This window comes from Zalophus californianus, chromosome 14, assembly GCF_009762305.2.
Source record: "Zalophus californianus isolate mZalCal1 chromosome 14, mZalCal1.pri.v2, whole genome shotgun sequence".
Lineage (NCBI taxonomy): Eukaryota > Metazoa > Chordata > Mammalia > Carnivora > Otariidae > Zalophus > Zalophus californianus.
The window spans coordinates 27,394,953-27,413,743 of record NC_045608.1 but is presented as its reverse complement, the minus strand read 5'-3'; the positions used below and the strand labels follow the sequence as shown (position 1 = coordinate 27,413,743).

The 18,791-nt window shown below is 44.3% G+C and overlaps 1 protein-coding gene across 1 annotated transcript in view; it reads right to left on the bottom strand.

The window, feature by feature from the left end:
- Positions 1-854: 854 nt before the first annotated feature.
- The window catches only part of CRKL (CRK like proto-oncogene, adaptor protein), a 37,726-nt gene continuing 19,789 nt past the window's right edge, over positions 855-18,791 (bottom strand). The window contains exon 3 of the mRNA XM_027576427.2: positions 855-4,534. Coding sequence (XP_027432228.2) covers positions 4,400-4,534 — 135 coding nt within the window. The 3' untranslated portion in view covers positions 855-4,399. The remainder of the gene's footprint in view (positions 4,535-18,791) is intronic.

Sequence of the window (18,791 nt, the reverse complement as noted above, 5' to 3'; positions counted from 1 at the left end):
ACCGGAGCCAAAGGCAGACGCGTAACAACTGAGCCACCCAGGCGCCCCTAACGGTTTTAGTTATTTCAAGACAAACTTTTCTTTCAAATTCTTTAGGATCCTCAAAGTAGGAGCCAGGGAGTACATTTTAGCAGCATGGTTCTATATACATCGGGATTGGTGTCACTTCCTGAAACTCATTGCCAGAGTAATTACTACAAGGAAATGTGGACCTCTCAATACACATAAATACGTGTGGGAATGGGGTCTGGCTGAGGGGATTTCAGGAAAATCGGTGTTGTTCCCCCCACGCCCCAGCTGTCTAGCTGCAGATCCCTGGAGTTCAGGAGGAAGGCAACATACAGAGAGGAACAGCCAAGAATGTACGAGGCAGGTATCATGCCCTAACTTGGGATGCGAATGCTTGTTTTCCAGAACTTTCACTTGAAACCATTTCAACCCTGGGGAGCTTGTGCTAGACAAGTATTTAACAGAAGCCTTCAGAAACAGGTGCCTAGAAGGGAAAACATCTAGGTTTTCCTTGGTGGTGTAAAGCGTGAGAACTACTGCTTCATCTTCCAAAGGCCAAGACCGAGCACCAGCCCCCCACAGCACCCACTGTGCTCACACACTGGGAACTAGCTGCTTCTCTTCTGTAGGGGGGCCCCAGGTGCGGAGAAGGGCCAGTACACCCACACAAGACCTATTTTGTGGAGGGCAATGACAGGGCTGGGCTGCAAGACGCAGCATCCCGGGGGGAGCACCAGTCGTTTCTGCGTTTCAGAGGCGTTCGCCAGGTGCTTAACTGCTTGGGAGGCTGACGTGGGCTGAGGAGCCTGCAGGCAGCACTGAGGAGACACCGAAACACCAAAGCCGCCGCTGCCACCACCGGCTGATGCAAGTTTTATTGAGACAATGTACAAACAGGCCATGGAAACAAGGGTTCTGATGCCGGGACCAGTAGCGTAAAATGAATACAAAAATAAAAAGGCACTAATCTGTTAAGAAAAGACACTCAATGTTCTAAGAATATAAGTCATTTAATACTGTTAATTTTATAGCACAAAATAAAACAAGCTATGATCCCCAAAAATAATTTTAAAAGCTTACACAGAAAATATTATTGCCTGAAGTTTATGATTTTTAAGTTACAGGTCAAAAGTTTTGTGTTGTTGTCATTTTAAAACACACAGTGAAGACCGTCTAGAAGCAAGGCCACTGTTCCTCCTGCAGAGACAACGACCCTGTCTCAGGGAACTGTCCTTCTACTCCTTTAGAATATACAACCAGCTCAGTTTCCACACGGATAGCAGTTAACCAGGGACGTAGGTCTCTGGTCCCAGGGGGTGGAGTTTGAGGCAGAGCTCAGTGGTGTCCACAGAAAGCATTAGTCTTAGGTACTGTGTTAAAACAATCAAAAAGTCACTCATTTTAAGAGGTTAATGAACATAATATTAAAGGATTAAATTATAAACACCTGGCACAAAAACACATCATCCCTTTTCAAAAATAAAATGGTCATATTCCTCTGAGCAAACATTACAAGAGCAGTGGCCGTCTGCCTTGGCCTGTCTTGTGTGTAAACAGCTGTAAAAGAAAGTTAGCACGGAGCCAGCGATCCTTGAGCTCCAAGGAGGGAGCAGCTGTCTTTCCCCCCTTTCCGTTTTCCATCCATGAGCACAGGTGTCTTGTCTGGGTGACCAAAGTTGTCAAATGGCAGCTCGTCGACGCGTGCTCCTCTTTCACCGTGCCATCAGATGGTACCACGCCACAAAGAAATGACAAGGACAACTCCTGTGTTGGAGGTCCTTCTCAGGATAAATAAGTTTTGAGTCAAACTGTCAATGCCCTTTAGTTCATAATTTGTTCAGTTCCCAAGTGAGTTAATTTAACATCCAAATATTTTCTTAAGTGACACACAGTAGAGCAGAGCAAGGAGCAATAATGAACAATCCTAAAAGGAGACCAACCAAGGAGGGAAGGCAGCTCCTCTGGAAGATTCGCATTGCTTTCTGAAACAGGAAGTCTTCCCCAATCACTAGGAAACCCAGGCACAAAGCTGAGGCGAGGGTGCTGTTTTTGTATATTTAGTGTGATGAAAAGAATCTCCCTGCCTGATGAAAAAACTAATAAGGTCCTAAGTCAAATAGGTACTACTTTTGGCACATATATCTCGAGAGTTCAGAACTCAAGGCTCACCTTATTTCGGGCTCCCAATCTCCTGGGCAGCCCTGGAGACATGCACATGGGCTGAAGTGACAAGCAGACTTATTATGAAGCCAAAGTAGGTTTGTGGGGTGCTCTGATTCTGAAGTGCTCCACATGAGGTGGGTCTTGCTACAGGTCAGCAGACATGGATGGCTGAAGGGAAATCTTGCTTTCCAAAATGACCATACACTTCTTGTACTCCGAACCAACTATTGTCACCAAGAGGTGCCAAGCCCCTCAGCTAAACTTGGTTTAAAAAAGCCTCAAGGTTTGTGCCCTCTTTGAACAAGGCACATATTCCACCTTCTGCTGGCCAACCCCCTCAGTACCGGGTCACCGGCTGCAAGGCGAGTGTTGTGTCCAGGCAGACCACGGGAATGCTGCCATGCACGTGCCACTTGCTGTGGGAGCTGGGCTGGGCCTGAACTCAGAATAAGAGGCAACACAATGGAGAGGCACCTTCAGAGCAAGAGGTGGCCACAGTGCTCACTGATTAGGGAGAGCAGACTGCATTTTTTCCAGGAAAACCACAGACAGGCAGCCACAGTGATATTTTTTCCAACTGATCATTATCTTTGTCACAGCAACATTTTCAAGATTCTTTAATATGGTAGTTACCTGCCTAATGGAATACTGATTTAAAGAGAGACTGAAAAAAAATGGTTGCTTGGCTGGTTCTGTCACCGGTGTATATATACGTATGTATATGTATCTTGCTCTACCTCAAAATCCAAGACCCTTGGGAGACAGGGCTGTGGCTAAAGCAGCCGCTCAGCAAATGATGCAATCAGTATTAGGTGGCTGCTACATTTCTAGGTCTGCTGTATTCATTCTGAATGGAGGCCTGTCTTCACCAGTTTCCAGAAGGGAGAGCAGACTGAACTGCATAAAGGTTCCAGAATCCTAGACTGCTATGTGCACCAGATGAGGGATCAGCCACACCTCTGTACCAAGCTAGCTTGTATGAACAGCCCTCTTTTAGCTAATAAGGAAATGTTAACATCAAGTTGCTAAATAGTTAACGGTTCTCCCTAGTCACTAAAATCTTAGACATCAAATGCATGAACCAATTTCCAGAGCTTGCATTTTCTTTGCCTGGGAGCGTCACAGACACGGAGCCTGGGGAACCAGTATGAACAGCACCATCTTTCTCTGGCAGACCGTGAGCTTGGGCTGCGGCAGCGAGGAGTGGGCCTCAGTGAGTAGGATTTAAAGATTCATTAATGAATTCAATAATTCTATGAACTTCACTTTTTAAAGAAATTTAATTCCTATACCTTAAAGGGGTATATTCACTGAAACACTGGACAGAAAACTGGCCAAGTGCTTCCCCCCATTGCTCCTGTCATCACTGGCAAACAAGGTAAGCAAAGCCTTCCCCAAATCACCCCCCACTCTGATGCTTTTTGGGGACAACGTAATCCAAGAGGCCATGCACACAAGCTTGGCACATATGACTGATTATTTTGTGGGCTGTCTGCTATATGGCAAAACAGGTATAACTGGAAACCAAGACAATAAAAGCCTCTGCTTCAGGGTTGTTGATGTTGTTTTTTTTTTTTCTTTTTCATATTTCTTTAGTTACAGCAGCTTCAGTTTGGAAGCTCAGAGGCATGTGTCATTCCTTACAATTATCACAAAAATCCAACCTGCTACTTAAAAACCTGTTCAGAACACACAAGTCTAATTAAGTCTTCCAAAACCAAACCAAAAAAGAAAAAAGAAGAGCCAGATTTGGGGAGTTTAGGACAGAATTCCCTCCTCTTTAAGGTTCATTTGCTCTGTTCTTCAGGAAGAACAAAACGGCCATTGAGCCACTGCTTTATGGAACAGCAACGTGCAACGTCTCACCATGGCCTCAAGCTCCATCTGATGAACATGACAGAATCAGTCACAAGTACAAACAGGGCAGTGATGAGAAGACAGACCCTTTCCTTGTCAACTTCTCTCCACTTGTGTGCTTCCACCAGTATTTCCAGTTTATGATCCAAAAGAACTCTATAAACTCTGCTACTCTTTGACAATACGACTATGATACAAATGCCCAGGCAGCCGCTGTGTGCATTCCAAATGTGTATGAGAGACCGCCACTCTGCAGAAAGCTGACCATCGGCAATGCAGTGTAACCTGCCTATGAGAGAGAATGCTTTCCCACTTCAAAGGAGACTATGACAGGCAGAACAAGGAAGCAGCAGGAAACAGGCAACAGCAATCACTCGTTTTCATCAGGGTTTTGAGGGTCAATGATTTTGACATGCGTAAAGGGGAAAAGCCCTTTGCGCCCATTCACTTCGCCTTCCCACTGGCCATTTATATTCATCCTTGTGACTTTCACAATGTCACCAACCTGTAAGGATGGAGAAAGAAGACAAAGTCAGCATTTCCTCTGCAAATTAAAAAAAAAAAGGTTTACTTTAGGCCATACACACGGTTCTATCCAAAGGAATCTATAGATTTTTTTAAAGAATTTATTTTTTTTCCATGCTTAAACCTAAAATCAAGCAGTGCCAAAGACACAAGGTGCTACCAGTAAGCCAGGTGTCATCCTCAGCTGGTGAGAATGTTTAGCTTCTGAGAACAAAAGCAGCCTTTTTTTTCTCCCCATATTGATTACTAACTCCAACAGGATAGAAATGAACACTTAACTCTCTGAGAATGGTTAAAGTGAAATCACATAAAAAAGTGTATTAAAAAAAAACATCTAGGGGCGCCTGGGTGGCTCAGTCGGTTAAGCGTCTTCCTTCAGCTAGGGTCATGATCCCTGAGTCCCAGGATTGAGTCCTGCATAGGGATCCCTGCTCAGTGGGGAGTCTGTTTCTCCCTCTGCCCCTTACCCCTCTCATGTGCTCTCTCTCTCATTCTCGCTCTCTCAAATAAATAAAATCTTTAAAAAAAATTAAAAAAAAATCTATCTCCACCCCAATTTACATGGGGTGGAACTGCTGTCACCAAGACCTCACTCACCACACCACCTCTCCCTCCCAGCAGCAATAATGTCTCCCTGAGTTGTCCACTCCCTGGCCCCTCTGTGGGGCCTCACAGGCACTCTGAGCATTTTTTTTTTTTTTAAGATTTTATTTATTTATTTGATAGAGAGAGCAAGAGAGTACAAGCAGGGGGAACAGTAGAGGGAGAGGGAGAAGCAGGCTCCCTGCTTCGGAGGCGGGGCTCGATCCCAGGACCCTGGGATCATGACCGGAGCCGAAGGCAGACGCTTAACCATCTTAGCCACCCAGGCGCCCCTCTGAGCATCTTTTTAGGACAACTTTAAAATGCAGGGTGGGAGGAATCCTAGCTATTGTCAGAGGACAGGCACCAGTTAGGGGCTGCTCTACTCATCAAGGGGAAGGCAGGAATTTTGTTTTGCAAGTGTTTTTCAAATTGTTCTGCAGATCCACAGAGCTCTAGAGAGGTGTTTTAAGGGCCCAACAAATGTCTGATTGGGATTTCAACTTTTTAAGCCTGTATTTTATAACTACACTGGAATGCTGCCCTGCTAGCTGCTTCTCATGCAGATCTTCCTTGGGATGAAGCTGCTGTGCCATGTGTCTGACACCCCAGATGACAAGGTGAAGGCTAAAAGAGACCTATCACTACTTGGAACAAAACACATTCAGAAAGAAGCTGGATGCTGAGGTGGATATCAGACTGCATCTGTCATTCATGTTATTTCCAATTTTTTCCTTCCCATTCTAACAGTCAACTGTCCCAACTGCCTTTTTAGCTAATTCTTATAAATCTCAACTTAAATAGGGGGGTCTTCTTTCTGTTAAAGCTACTGGTCCTTGGGGCTCCTGGGTGGCTCAGTCAGTTAAGCGGCTGCCTTTGGCTCAGGTCATGATCCCAGGGTCCTGGGATCCAGCCCCGCATCGGGCTCCCTGCTCTGCGGGAAGCCTGCTTCTCCCTCTCTCACTCCCCCTGCTTGTGCTCCCTCTCTCGCTGTGTCTCTGTCAAATAAATAAATAAATAAAATCTTAAAAAAAAAAAAAAAAGGTAACGACTGAGCATTCTATTTTTCAGATTTGCATTAAAATTTAAGTTATAAAAAAATTAATTTGTAAAATACTCAGTGGAAAAAAATTACAACTGAAAACACGTTTTCTCTGGTTTTGCCTTTTTAAAAGGAAAGTAACAATTTGAGGGACAGAGTAAACGGATTTAATAATAATTTTATGATTAATGCTTGGAGTTCCGAGTATTGCTCTTTCTCCAAGTCATAATATTTTAATTTACAGATAGAAAGAGAATGTCTTTTTTATTCATACCTGGGAAATTCATACAAATATTGGTAATTATGAAAAATTTCGTGTTTTATAAAGTGGACCAAGGAGTTAGTTTTATTATTTATTTTCAGGGAGAGACAGAGAGGGAGAACATGCATGGGAGTGGTGGGGCAGAGGGAGAGGGAGAATCTTAAGCAGGCTCCACACTCCACACACAGTGCAGAGCCTAATACAGGGCTCTATCTCACAACCCTGAGATCACGACCTGAGTCAAAATGGAAAAATCGAAATCAAGAGTCAGTCACTTAACTGACTGAGCCACCCTGGCGCCCCCCAAGGAGTTGAGTTTTATAATTTACATATTCTTCTCCTACCATACAGAAGTCACAAAACAGGAAAACCCTAATTATGATATTTGTTACTGATAATGAAAATTTTCGGATCTGTGTATAAGGGAAGTTCTAATGTGAGTGAGAAACTTGAGTTACAGTAGACTTTGTAGAAATCATGTAGCTGGAAGCTGAAGTCGATGGAAACCTGGAAAAATGGTTTACGTCTAATCTTATTCCATTAAAAAAATAACATTTAAGCACAAACATAAGATACAATAATGAGAGTAAACACGCAAATTAAAATCGGGTCTAGGTAAGAAGAGAAAAACCTGCAGGCAGGAGCTACTAGGAGGCTACAAATCTAGACACCTGTAGACGGATCACATTCCTCAATTTCCCCACACTCTGCACTGTACCTGCTCTAGACCCTTGGCCTCTGAGCCTTTCAGTGCAGGAACCTGCTGTCTCATGTCTGGAGCACAAAGAGGCCAACGAGATGAGGAGCTTCACTGTCTGGCCTTTCTCTCCAATGTAAAACATTCTTTCTTTATCTCCCTTTCACCTAAGAAACAGATTGCCTCTGTCTTTATTTTTGTTTTTATTTATTTTTAAATTTTTATTTATTTGACAGAGAGAGAGAGAGAACAAGCAGGGGGAGCAGCAGAAGGAGAGGGAGAAGCAGACTCCCCGCTAAGCAGGGAGCCCGACGCAGGACTCGATCCCAGGACCCTGGGATCATGACCTGAGCCGAAGGCAGATGCTTAACCAACTGAGCCACCCAGGTGCCCCTTTTTATTTTTAAAATAATGAAATGGGGGGCACCTGAGTGGCTCAATCAGTTGGGTGTCGGACTCTTCGTTTCAGTTCAGGTCATGATCTCATGGGTCATGGGATGGAGCCCCGCATCTGGCTCCCCTCAGTCTGGCTTGAGGATTCTTGGCCTCTGCCATTCGCTGCACTCACGCGCACTCATTCTCCTCTCTCTCTAAAAATAAATGTATCTTTTTAAGATTTTTATTTATTTATTTGACTGAGAGAGAGAGACAATGAGAGAGGGAACACAAGCAGGGGGAGTGGGAGAGGGAGAAGCAGACCTCCCGCTGAGCAGGGAGCCCGATGTGGGGCTCGATCCCAGGACCCTGGGATCATGACCCGAGCCGAAGGCAGATTCTGAATGACTGAGCCACCCTGGTGCCCCTAAATCTTTAAATAATGAGATAGGAAATAAAAGTCATGGGTAGAAAACTTTTTTTTTTTAGATTTTATTTATTTATTCATGAAAGACAGAGAGAGAGAGAGAGAGAGAGAGAGAGAGAGAGACAGAGGGAGAAGGAGGCTCCCAAGGAGCAGGGAGCCTGACGCAGGACTCGATCCCAGGACCCTGGGATCATGACCTGAGCCCAAGGCAGACGCTTAACCATCTGAGCCACCCAGGCGCCCGGGTAGAAAACTCTTGATATCATTCTAAATTAACTTCTAGTTATTGCTAATAATCACAAAGAAAATACAATTAACGTATTAAAATAAATATATAACAAGACAAGGACAAGAAAGAGGATGTGTGGGTATATATTTGGAGAGAGGATTCTGTGACGAAAGGGAAGGGGAACCAGGTGAGCAAACACCCAGGTGGACTCTGCTATAGAAAGGGACGATGGGGGGCGCCTGGGTGGCTCAGGTCATGATCCTAGGGTCCTGGGATTGAGCCCCGCATCGGGCTCCCTGCTCTGCAGGAAGCCTGCTTCTCCCTCTTCTACTCCCCCTGCTTGTGTTCCCTCTCTCGCTGTGTCTCTGTCAAATAAATAAATAAAATCTTAAAAAAAAAGAAAAAGAAAAAGAAAGGGACGATGGCCTTCGGGCATCTGGGCAGTCTGTAGGTAGTAGGCTGGCACTAAGAGCAAGATTAAACTGCCAAGATGTTAGAAGAAAAAAAGGCTAAGGCAAGAATGAGCTGAAATTGAAAAGAGACAAAGCTACAGTTTGGGGCTGATGAGTATTGTTGACAGATACTGGGCCCTGCAACTTAAGTTTTTGTTTGATCCACTCATTTGATGTCCTACAAAAAATACTTTGGAATTCTGTCATTTTATCTATGCTTTCTCTATCTTCCACTGGACTCCAGATGCCCAGAGAGCATATATTTTGCCTGAAGTCTGTAATCTTAGCCTGCCCTGGCTGATGTTTGATAAATGTGAAAGAAAACAAAGTCTCACTTTCCTGAAAACCTGGCCTGGAGCAGCCCTCTCCCACATCTTGGGTGAGCGCATCCCTCCAGCCTGGTGGCAAGGAATATGCTCTGACCCCCTGCTAATGCCCCCCTCCCTGGTTTCCCCAGCCTCTTACTACCTGGCTCTACCAGTGTAGCCATCCTGCCCTGATCTGCCTTCTGTCATCTAATGTCACTCCAGCAAAATCAGCCCAATTCCCAATCACCCTGCTCTCCCACATCCAGACCCTACCTACCCGACTCTGGCTATCGCTCCCACCATTTCAGTAGGGAACACCTGATGGTCCAAAGTCAACAGCGCAAGTCCAGTTCTCTCCCTCCGATCCTCTATGGCACCTGAAGGAGGAGATTTCACCCATCCTTCTCACTCCCTGCTGCTCAGCTCTTCTTTTTTGTGGTATTCTATAAAGTAACACTACTACTAGGTGGGTACTTCCCATTTGACATTTGTGGAAAGCAAGGCTCTGTGAAGTCAGGTGCCTTGTTCTCCAGGATTCTGGCAGACTTGCCCAGGGAGGCTCCATTCTCTGCTCTTCCATGTCACCTCCTCGCACCTCCTCCAACCCACACCACATGGCACTCTCTGAAGGAGGACATTTGTTTTGCTTATTTTGCACTCCATGTCACAGGTCTCTTGTGAACTACTCTCTGGAGAAGTCTGCAAAATCAAGGTTAAAGAGAGAGGAGAAAACTCTAAGTTGATGTCCCCCATCTGCTGAGGATAGATGGCCAAGCAGAGGAGCAAGGTGTTAGAGGACAGAAGTGACAGGCACATGGGTCTAAGGACAGAAGACAGACCTTTAAAAAAGACAAACAACTGGGTCACTGCTCTGCCTTTTAAACCTCCCAACACCTATTCTCTGCATAAGCAGCAACATCCAAACTCCAATCTTCGAGGCTCTGCCTCATCTGAGTCCTGATTCCTCCCATCTCCGACCTCGATTCACACCTCTCTGCTCCTCCCCTCCAATCTACACTGGCTTCCTTTTAGTTTCTCAAACTTGCCGAGCTCTTTCCCAGATATGGACTTATGACAGATGCAAGGACATGATGTAAATGCAATTCTACAACTGCACAGCTTAAAATGCTGTTGCCCAGAATCGTCAAGCTGGTCCTAAGCAACCCTGGACCTCTGCTCTTCTTTCACAGTTGAAGACATGTATGTAGTCAACCCCCTGATCAAAATCAAAAAAATCCTAAGGACAACCCAAGCTGCCTTAAAACCACCTTATACAGCTGCACATGCAGACAATGAGAGCAAGAAGGATCTCCAGGCAGTAGCCACTACAGATGGAGCATTTATTCTACTCAGAGCACTGGGCTAGGTTCTATACTGTGTATTCAGGATATATAAAGATACAACTTGAATATAAGAACAACCTAAAACTAAGGTCTAAAATCTACAACAAAAGGGCGTAAGCAATCTCTTGTATGCTTAAAACAGGTATAAAGTGGCACTGTGGTGACTCGTGCTATGAACTTTGGTGTGGGGCGGAACTAGACTGATGCCCTATGTGACCATAGCAAACTGCTCAAGCTGTCCAAGTCTCAATTTCCTTCTGACTTTGAAAGGTTCTTATAGGGATGCCTGGGTGGCTTAGTCGGTTAAGCGTCTGCCTTCGGCTCATGTCATGATCCCAAGGGTCCTGGGATCGAGTCCCATATCAGGCTCCTTGCTCAGCAGGGAACCCGCTTTTCCCTCTGCCTGCCGCTCTTCCTGTTTGTGCGCCCTGTCTCTCTGACAAATAAATAAATAAAAACTTAAAAAAGAAAAAAGGTTCTTGTAGTAACTAAAGGAAGTACTACATGGGAATTGTTAACCAGGACACCCAGCTAAGTAAGTGGTAGCGGTTATCAGAGTGGGGATTCCTGAATAGAACCCAACCCCCACACCCATGTTCATGCTCATGCTCCCAGCTGGTCACTGCCTTCTGGAAGAATGCTGGGAAGAAATGGAATCAGCATGGAGAAGCACTGTATCAAAGTGGGTTTCAACCTTGTTCGTAACAACATGGGTCCTCTCAAAACTGATGGGATGGGAAGGATGCCTTACATTAGAATGAGAGAAGAAAAGGGGCAGGCCTAAAAAGTAGGGTCTAATAAATTACTGTGATGGATACCAAGCAGCTGAGGAAAACAATGGGAAGATGGAGAAGATGAGCCAAGTACTGAAAACTGACAAGGACATTCAAACTTTGTGCCTTCTAATTAACCTGTGATTCTGACAGTCTTTAAAGGATCCTTTCCACACCATTCTACATCATCAATTTAGTAAGATTTACTGCATATCTATTGCAGCTCAGTTCCCATCCTCAAGGAACCTCTTGTCTTCACTGTGGGATAGACAATAAATAATCTACTGTCCAGATGTGGCAGATGCTCAATGAATGTTTGTTAGAGAATAAACAGTATAAAAAGCAGCAAGTGGAAGAAAAACAGTACTGAGAGTCCATGCTGCAGAGCACAGGAGCAGAGAGCTATTGCTCTGACCCAGGGAACCTTGACTAGTAGGGATAAGTCAAGGTTCAGGCTAGGAAGAGAGAATGGATGAGAGACATCTGATGGCCACCTGACCATTAATGCCTCATTCTGGCCTTGCAGGAGCTCTCACATGTCAAAACATAGCATGTCATTCCTCATGCTATTGCTAGCTCAGTCCAAGGCCCTTCCCATGGGGAACAAGCCCTAGAACACCAACACAGAAAAGATGCCCTGGCTCTGTTATGCTGCCGGCTGCCCACAATTACAGGCCTGGCTGTGGACCAGCTTCTTCACGGCTCCACTAAAGAATGCTCGGACTCAGATCCTAAAATGCCATCCTGCTGCTCCTCTCATCACACCCGATTCTGCTACAATGCCCTTCCTTTGGCTTCACGGTAGAACTGAGCCCAAAGAACCACTCACTTCAGAGAGCAGATTGACCTCAAAGTTGGAGGATATCAACTCAGTTCAAGGAGCACTCTAAGCCTGGAAGATGTGGCTGATCCTATCAACAGATCAAGAGGAGACACATACCTTACTGAATGTCACCCCATGACAATCCTTATCATTAGAAGAACTGCCACACTATTATCTTTGTGCCTGGCTGCACTCAGCACTTGGGAAGTGTACACATCAACTCTAAAATTAAGCACACATCGGTAGGACACTAGTCAGTCCCATTCTTTGTGTTCTAGTGAGAACCATGCAAGAAGGCAAGAGGGCACTTCCTGATGCTAGCGATGGTTTCCTATAGCTCTACTTGTCCAGAGCATAAAGAAGGGCTCTGGCAATAATTCTACTGCCTGATTTCTGGCACCTGATTCCAAGAGCAGTCAAAGCCCTGGAGGGCCCAAGCACTGGCTGCCACAGCAGTTCTCTGCTTCCCCAGTCAGTCTCCTTTCCCCATTCGGATGTTTTCAGATTGTACTCTCTGGTTATATAAAAATAAAATGAGGGGGCGCCTGGGTGGCTCAGTTGTTAAGCGTCTGCCTTTGGCTCAGGTCATGATCCCAGGGTCCTGGGATCGAGCCCCACATCGGGCTCCCTGCTCCGCGGGAAGCCTGCTTCTCCCTCTCCCATTCCCCCTGCTTGTGATCCCTCTCTCGCTGCGTCTATGTCAAATAAATAAAATCTTTAAATTAAATAAAATAAAATCAGGAGTACAATGGGTTACAATGGAATCAGAGGTTCTAACTTGGGTGACATGAATGTGTCTCAGAAATCAAAGAACAGGGGTGCCTGGGTGGCTCAGTCATTAAGCGTCTGCTTTCGGCTCAGGTCATGATCCCAGGGTCCTGGGATCGAGCCCCGCATCGGGCTCCCTGCTCGGCGGGAAGCCTGCTTCTTTCTCCCACTCCCCCTGCTTGTGTTCCCTCTCTTGCTGTCTCTGCCAAATAAGTAAAATCTTAAAAAAAAAAAAAAAGAAAAGAAATCAAAGAACATCCCAAAAGTATACGCAGAATTGTATGTAAGTGCATTGTATGTTTAAGTGTAATGTATGTTGTTTTCCTGGAGAAAGCTTTCATCAGATTCTAAAAGGGGGTCCATAACCCAAAAAAGGTATAAACACAACAAAAACCCACGTCCTGCAACCACCAGGCAGTTTTAACTCTGTGGTTTGTGGCTTTCATTCATTTACTTGTTCTACAAATAGTGATTATTTCCGTGGCAGGCCCCGTAAGGATACAACAGAGAACAAAGCGGACAACAGCCCTGCCCCAGCTGCCTGGGGTTGTCACCTGTTTTAACACCTGCCCTTGTGCTCTCCATGCACCAGTACCTGAATCAAAGCTCCCAGAGCTTAAGAGGCTTTTAAGGGCTACAACCCTCCTTGTCCGTGTGCCCTGAGTAGCAGTCAAGCAGTCTCATGGCACTTTCCCCCACAACCAATGCTACTTCCTGGTTTTTAATACTGAACACTTGTTCTGTTCCTTGAAATTTACATTATCCTTCAGGGCAGCAACTCGATTTAATTAAGAGGGCTGCTTACCAGTTAACACTTCTTATGAAAACAGGGATTTTATTTTAAGATGGGCCAGGGATTAAAAGTATTATAGGCCAGTATGCTGTGATGCAAGAGAAATGTGGGCTATGGGAAGGAAGAAGTAAAACTTATCTCCATCTGCAGATGACGGGATCCTATATATAGAAAATTCCAAAGATTCCACAAGAAAGCTACTAGAGCTAATAAAATTCAGCAAAGTTACAGGGTACAAGATCAACACACAAGTACCAGTTGTGTTTCTATAAACCAGTTAATGAAGAATTAAGAACGCAATTCCATTTTGGGGCACCTGGCGGCTCAGTTGGTGGAACATGTAACTCTTGTTGATCTTGGAGCTGTGGGTTTAAGCACCATTACTTAAAAAAAAAAAAAACTTAAAAAAACAAAAACACAGGAGCACCTGGGTGGCTCAGTTGTTAAGCATCTGCCTTCAGCTCAGGTCATGATCCCAGGGTCCTAGGATCGAGCCCCACATCAGGCTCCCTGGCTCAGCAGGGATCCTGCTTCTCCCCCCTCTGCCTGCAGCTCCCCCTGCTTGTGCTCTCGTTCTCTGACAAATAAATTTAAAAATCTTAAAAAAACAAACAAACCCAAAACACAATTCCATTTACAGTGGCATCTAAAAGAATAAAATAGGGCGCCTGGGTGGCTCAGTTGTTGAGTGTCTGCCTTCGGCTCAGGTCATGATCCCAGGGTCCTGGGATGAGCCCCCCATCAGGCTCCTTGCTCGGTAGGAGGCCTGCTTCTCCCTCTCCCACTCCCCCTGCTTGTGTTCCCTCTCTCGCTGTGTCTCTTTCTCTGTCAAATAAATAAATAAAATCTTAAAAAAAAGAATAAAATAACTGGGAATAAGTTAATAGTGTGTTTTACCAAAGTAAAACTTGTACATTGAATGCTCTAATATGTTGCTGAAAAAAAATTAAAGACTTAAGTAAATGGCAAGACATCTTGTGTTCATAGATAGGAAGCCTTAGTATTATCAAGATGTCAACACTAACCACAGATCTACAAATTCAATACAATCCCTATTAAAATTCAAACATTTTTTGCAGAACTGGAAAAGCTGATCTTCAAATTCACATGGAATTGCAAGACACCCTGAATAGCTACAACAATCTTGCAAAAGAATAACAAAGCGTAAGACTCATACTTCCTGACTTCACAACTACTACACAAAGTTATAGTAATCAAAACAATGTGGTACTGGCATACAGACACACATACAGACCAACGGAATAGAACTGAGAGTTCAGAAATAAACACATTTATGACCAATGATTTTTTTTTAAAGATTTATTTATGAGAGAGAGAGAGAGCACATGAGAGTGTGGGGGAGATGGGCAGAGGGAGAGAGAATCAAGCTGACTCCCCGCTGAGTGTGGAGCCTGACATGGGGCTCACCCCTGAGATCACAACCTGAACCAAAACCAAGAGTTGGACGTTCAATCAACTGAGCCACCCAGGCGCCCCTAGGACCAAATGATTTTTTTTTTTAGACAGAGAGAGGGAATGTAGAAGCAGGCAGAGGGAGAGGGAGAAGCAGGCTCCCCACCGAGCAGGGAGCCCGAAGCCGAGCTCGATCCCAGGACCCTGGGATCATGACCTGAGCCGAAGGCAGACGCCCAACCATCTGAGCCACCCAGGCACCCCCAGACCAAATGATTTTTTTTTTTAAGATTTTATTTATTTATTTGAAAGAGAGAGAGAGAGAGAGAAACAGTATGAGAGAGGAGAAGGTCAGAGGGAGAAGCAGGCTCCCCGCCGAGCCAGGAGCCCGATGTGGGACTCGATCCCAGGACTCCAGGATCATGACCTGAGCTGAAGGCAGTCGCTCAACCAACTGAGCCACCCAGGCGCCCAAGACCAAATGGTTTTTGACAAGAGTGCCAAGTTCATTCAAATGAGGAAAGTGGTGCTGGTACAATTGGATTTCTACATGCAAAAGGAAGGATCTGGACTGCTACATCAAACCATATACAAAAATTAACTCACAATGGAGAAACAAATTACATATAAGAGCTACACCCATAAAACTCTTAGAAGAAAACACTGGGGTAAATCTTTGTGACCTTGAATTTGGTAATGGATTCTTAGATATGACATTAAAAGCATGAGTAGCAAAAGAAAAATAAGGTAAGTTGCATTTCATCAAAATTAAGAATGTGCATCAGGGCACCTGGGTGGCTCAGTTGGTTAAGCGTCTGCCTTCAGCTCAAGTACTGATCCCAGGGTCCTGGGATCGAGTCCCGCATCGGGCTCCCTGCTCAGTGGGGAGTCTGCTTCTCCCTCTCCCACTCCCCCTGCTTGTGTTCCCTCTCTCGCTCTCTGTCAAATAAATAAATAAAATCTTAAAAAGAAAAAAATGCATCAAAGCACACTATCAAGAAAATGAAAAGAAAACCTACAGAAGGGAAAAAGAACATTTAGAAATCATATATCTGATAAGAATTTAATATCCAGAATAGATTAACTCCTAAAGCTCAACAACAATAAAAAACAATCCAATTAAAACACAGGCAAAGGACTTGAGCATTTTCCCAAAGCAGATATAAAAAATGGCCAAGAAGCACATGAAAAGATGTTCAACTTTATTAGTAATTATAGAATGCAAATCGAAATTTTAAAAATGGAAAAACAGTAAGTGTTGGTGAGGACATGGAGAACTGGAACCCTTGTACACTGCTGTAAAATGGTGCAGCCACTGTGGAAAACTATGGTGGTTCCTCAAAAAGTTCAATATGGTTACCATTACGACCCAACAACTCCACTGTTAGGTATATACCCCAAAGAACTGAAAACAGGTATTCAAACAAAATTTGTACATGAATGCTCGTAACACTATTCTCAATAGCCAAAAGGTGAAAATAACTCTGATGTCTATCACCTAAAGAATGTATAGGGCGCCTGGGTGGTTCAGTCGTTCAGCATCTGCCTTCCGCTCAGGTCACGGTCCCAGGGTCCTGGGCTTGAGCCCCGCATCGGGCTCCCTGCTCCGCGGGAACCCTGCTTCTCCCACCCCCCCAACTTGTGTTCCCTCTCTCGCTGTGTCTCTGTCAAATAAAATCTTTAAAATAAAGAAAGAAAGAAAGAATGTATAAATAAAATGTGATATATCAATACAATGGAATATTTGGCCATAAAAAGAATGAAGATACAGGCTACCACATGGATGAACCTTGAAACATTACACTAAGTGAAATAAGCCAGACCCAAAGGACAAATATTGTAGGATTCCATTTATATGAGATATCTAGAATAGGCAAATTCATATATATGGAAAGGTGGTTAGAGCTTACCAGGGCCTCAGGAGAGGGGAATGGGGAGTTACTGCTTAATGGTTACAGAGTTTCTGTTTGGGGTGATGCAAAAGTTTTGGAAATAAATAGTGGTGACAGTTGCACAATTAATGAATGTAACTAATGCCACTGAATTGTACACTTAAAAAAATAAATTCCAGGGCGCCTGGGTGGCTCAGTTGGTTAAGCAACTGCCTTTAGCTCAGGTCATGATCCTGGAGTCCCAGGATCGGGTCCCGCATCGGGCTCCCTGCTCAGCAGGGAGTCTGCTTCTCCCTCTGACCCTTCCCCCTCTCATGCTCTATCTCATTCTCTTTCTCAAATAAATTCTTTAAAAAAATAATAAAAAAATAAATTCCATTATGCAATTTTACAATTAAAAAAAAGAATGTAACACACCAAGACCAGTGAATTGTATGGTTTAAATGGGTTAATCGTGTAATATATAAATTATACCTCAATAAAGCTGTTTAAAAATAAGACTCTGGGGGTACCTGGGTGGCTCAGTTGGTTGGGCAACTGCCTTCGGCTCAGGTCATGATCCTGGAGTCCTGGGATCGAGTCCCACATCGGGCTCCCCGCTCAGCAGGGAGTCTGCTTCTCCCTCTGACCCTCTTCCCTCTTGTGCTCTCTATCTCTCATTCTCTCAAATAAATAAATAAAATCTTAAAAAAAAAAATAAGACTGTGGGCTGAGTCCTAGTTCTGCCACATACCACCTGCGAGACTATCAACAAATTTACACAAACCTTAAGTTCTAAGGGGGTAAAATGGGACTGGTGCCACCTACCCCATAAGGCAGCCATAAGGACTAACTAAAATACTCTCTGTGAAGCCCCTGGCTGATGGTTCTTCTTACTCAACAACGATTACCACATACAGAAAACTATGGTCAGCATAATGACCACGCTGGGACAGGCCTTGCCTGAACCATGCCAGGGCCTCAATTTCATGATATTCTCACCTAATTCACACATTAAGGAAGAGGAACAAAAACCTTTTAGAGATAATCTTCTCTAATTCACAACCCAAAGAGAACATGATATGTTAGAAGAAAAAATTCTAAAGCACTTTTTAAAGATTCCTACTCTGGATAAAGCACTGTGATTAAGGAAAAAAACACTTTTGGTACACAAGTAGAGTAAGTTAAATTCATAAAACTAGATATTGCTAAGCAAAACCAACAAACATCAATGACAGAAGGGTGGAGAAGGAGCCTGTCAGTCCTGATGAAAAGCCCTGAGATTCTTACTTAACAGGTGAATATGAGCTTGTGGGCATCTCTGACAAACCTTGGTGAGAAGGGGGATCATTGATGGAATGTGACAGGAGGTAAGACAGAGTGGCCCTGTTATGTTAGGAGGCTATGTACAGATCTCCAGAGCTGATTCAGATGTTTGATGAGCATGTACAGACCTGACATCACTGTGGGATATATATTACAGGTGACACAGACAGAGGAACTCACAGATGATCCCTGAGAGGCTGAAAAATACAGCTAGTACTAATGAAACCTAGTTTTGCTTTGCAGACAACCTGATCTCAGTCAGTAGAAGAATCAATGAAGAAACTGCTAATGTGAATTTAATTCTAACCAATGAAGCAAAACCAAGTGGTTGAAGTAGAAACCTGAGAATACCAGGCCAGTCAGTGAAGGAAGTGGTGCCATGGGCCTTAGAAAGATTCAAAAGATTCAGAAACCAGACGTAATCCAGTGACTAGGGGTTTCAAAATGGGGAGAAGACAATCCAAGAAGAAATATGAACACAATCACAGATGACCCCAACGGGAGTGAAAACAGCAAGTATCTTGAGAATGCTGGTGAACTCACACAAAGAACTCTGAGCATCATAAAAAAGAACATGCGCTAAAGATGAAAGGATGTCCTTATACTGGTAAGACAGATAATCTAAGTACTGACCAAACACACCGGCAAGCGGGAATGAGAGTTCAACTCTGGTCACCTGCCAGAGAACATACAACACAGGACACTGGTAGACCTATGAACGGTCAAGTTTCTTGGTTTTGTTAAAAGAGGGAT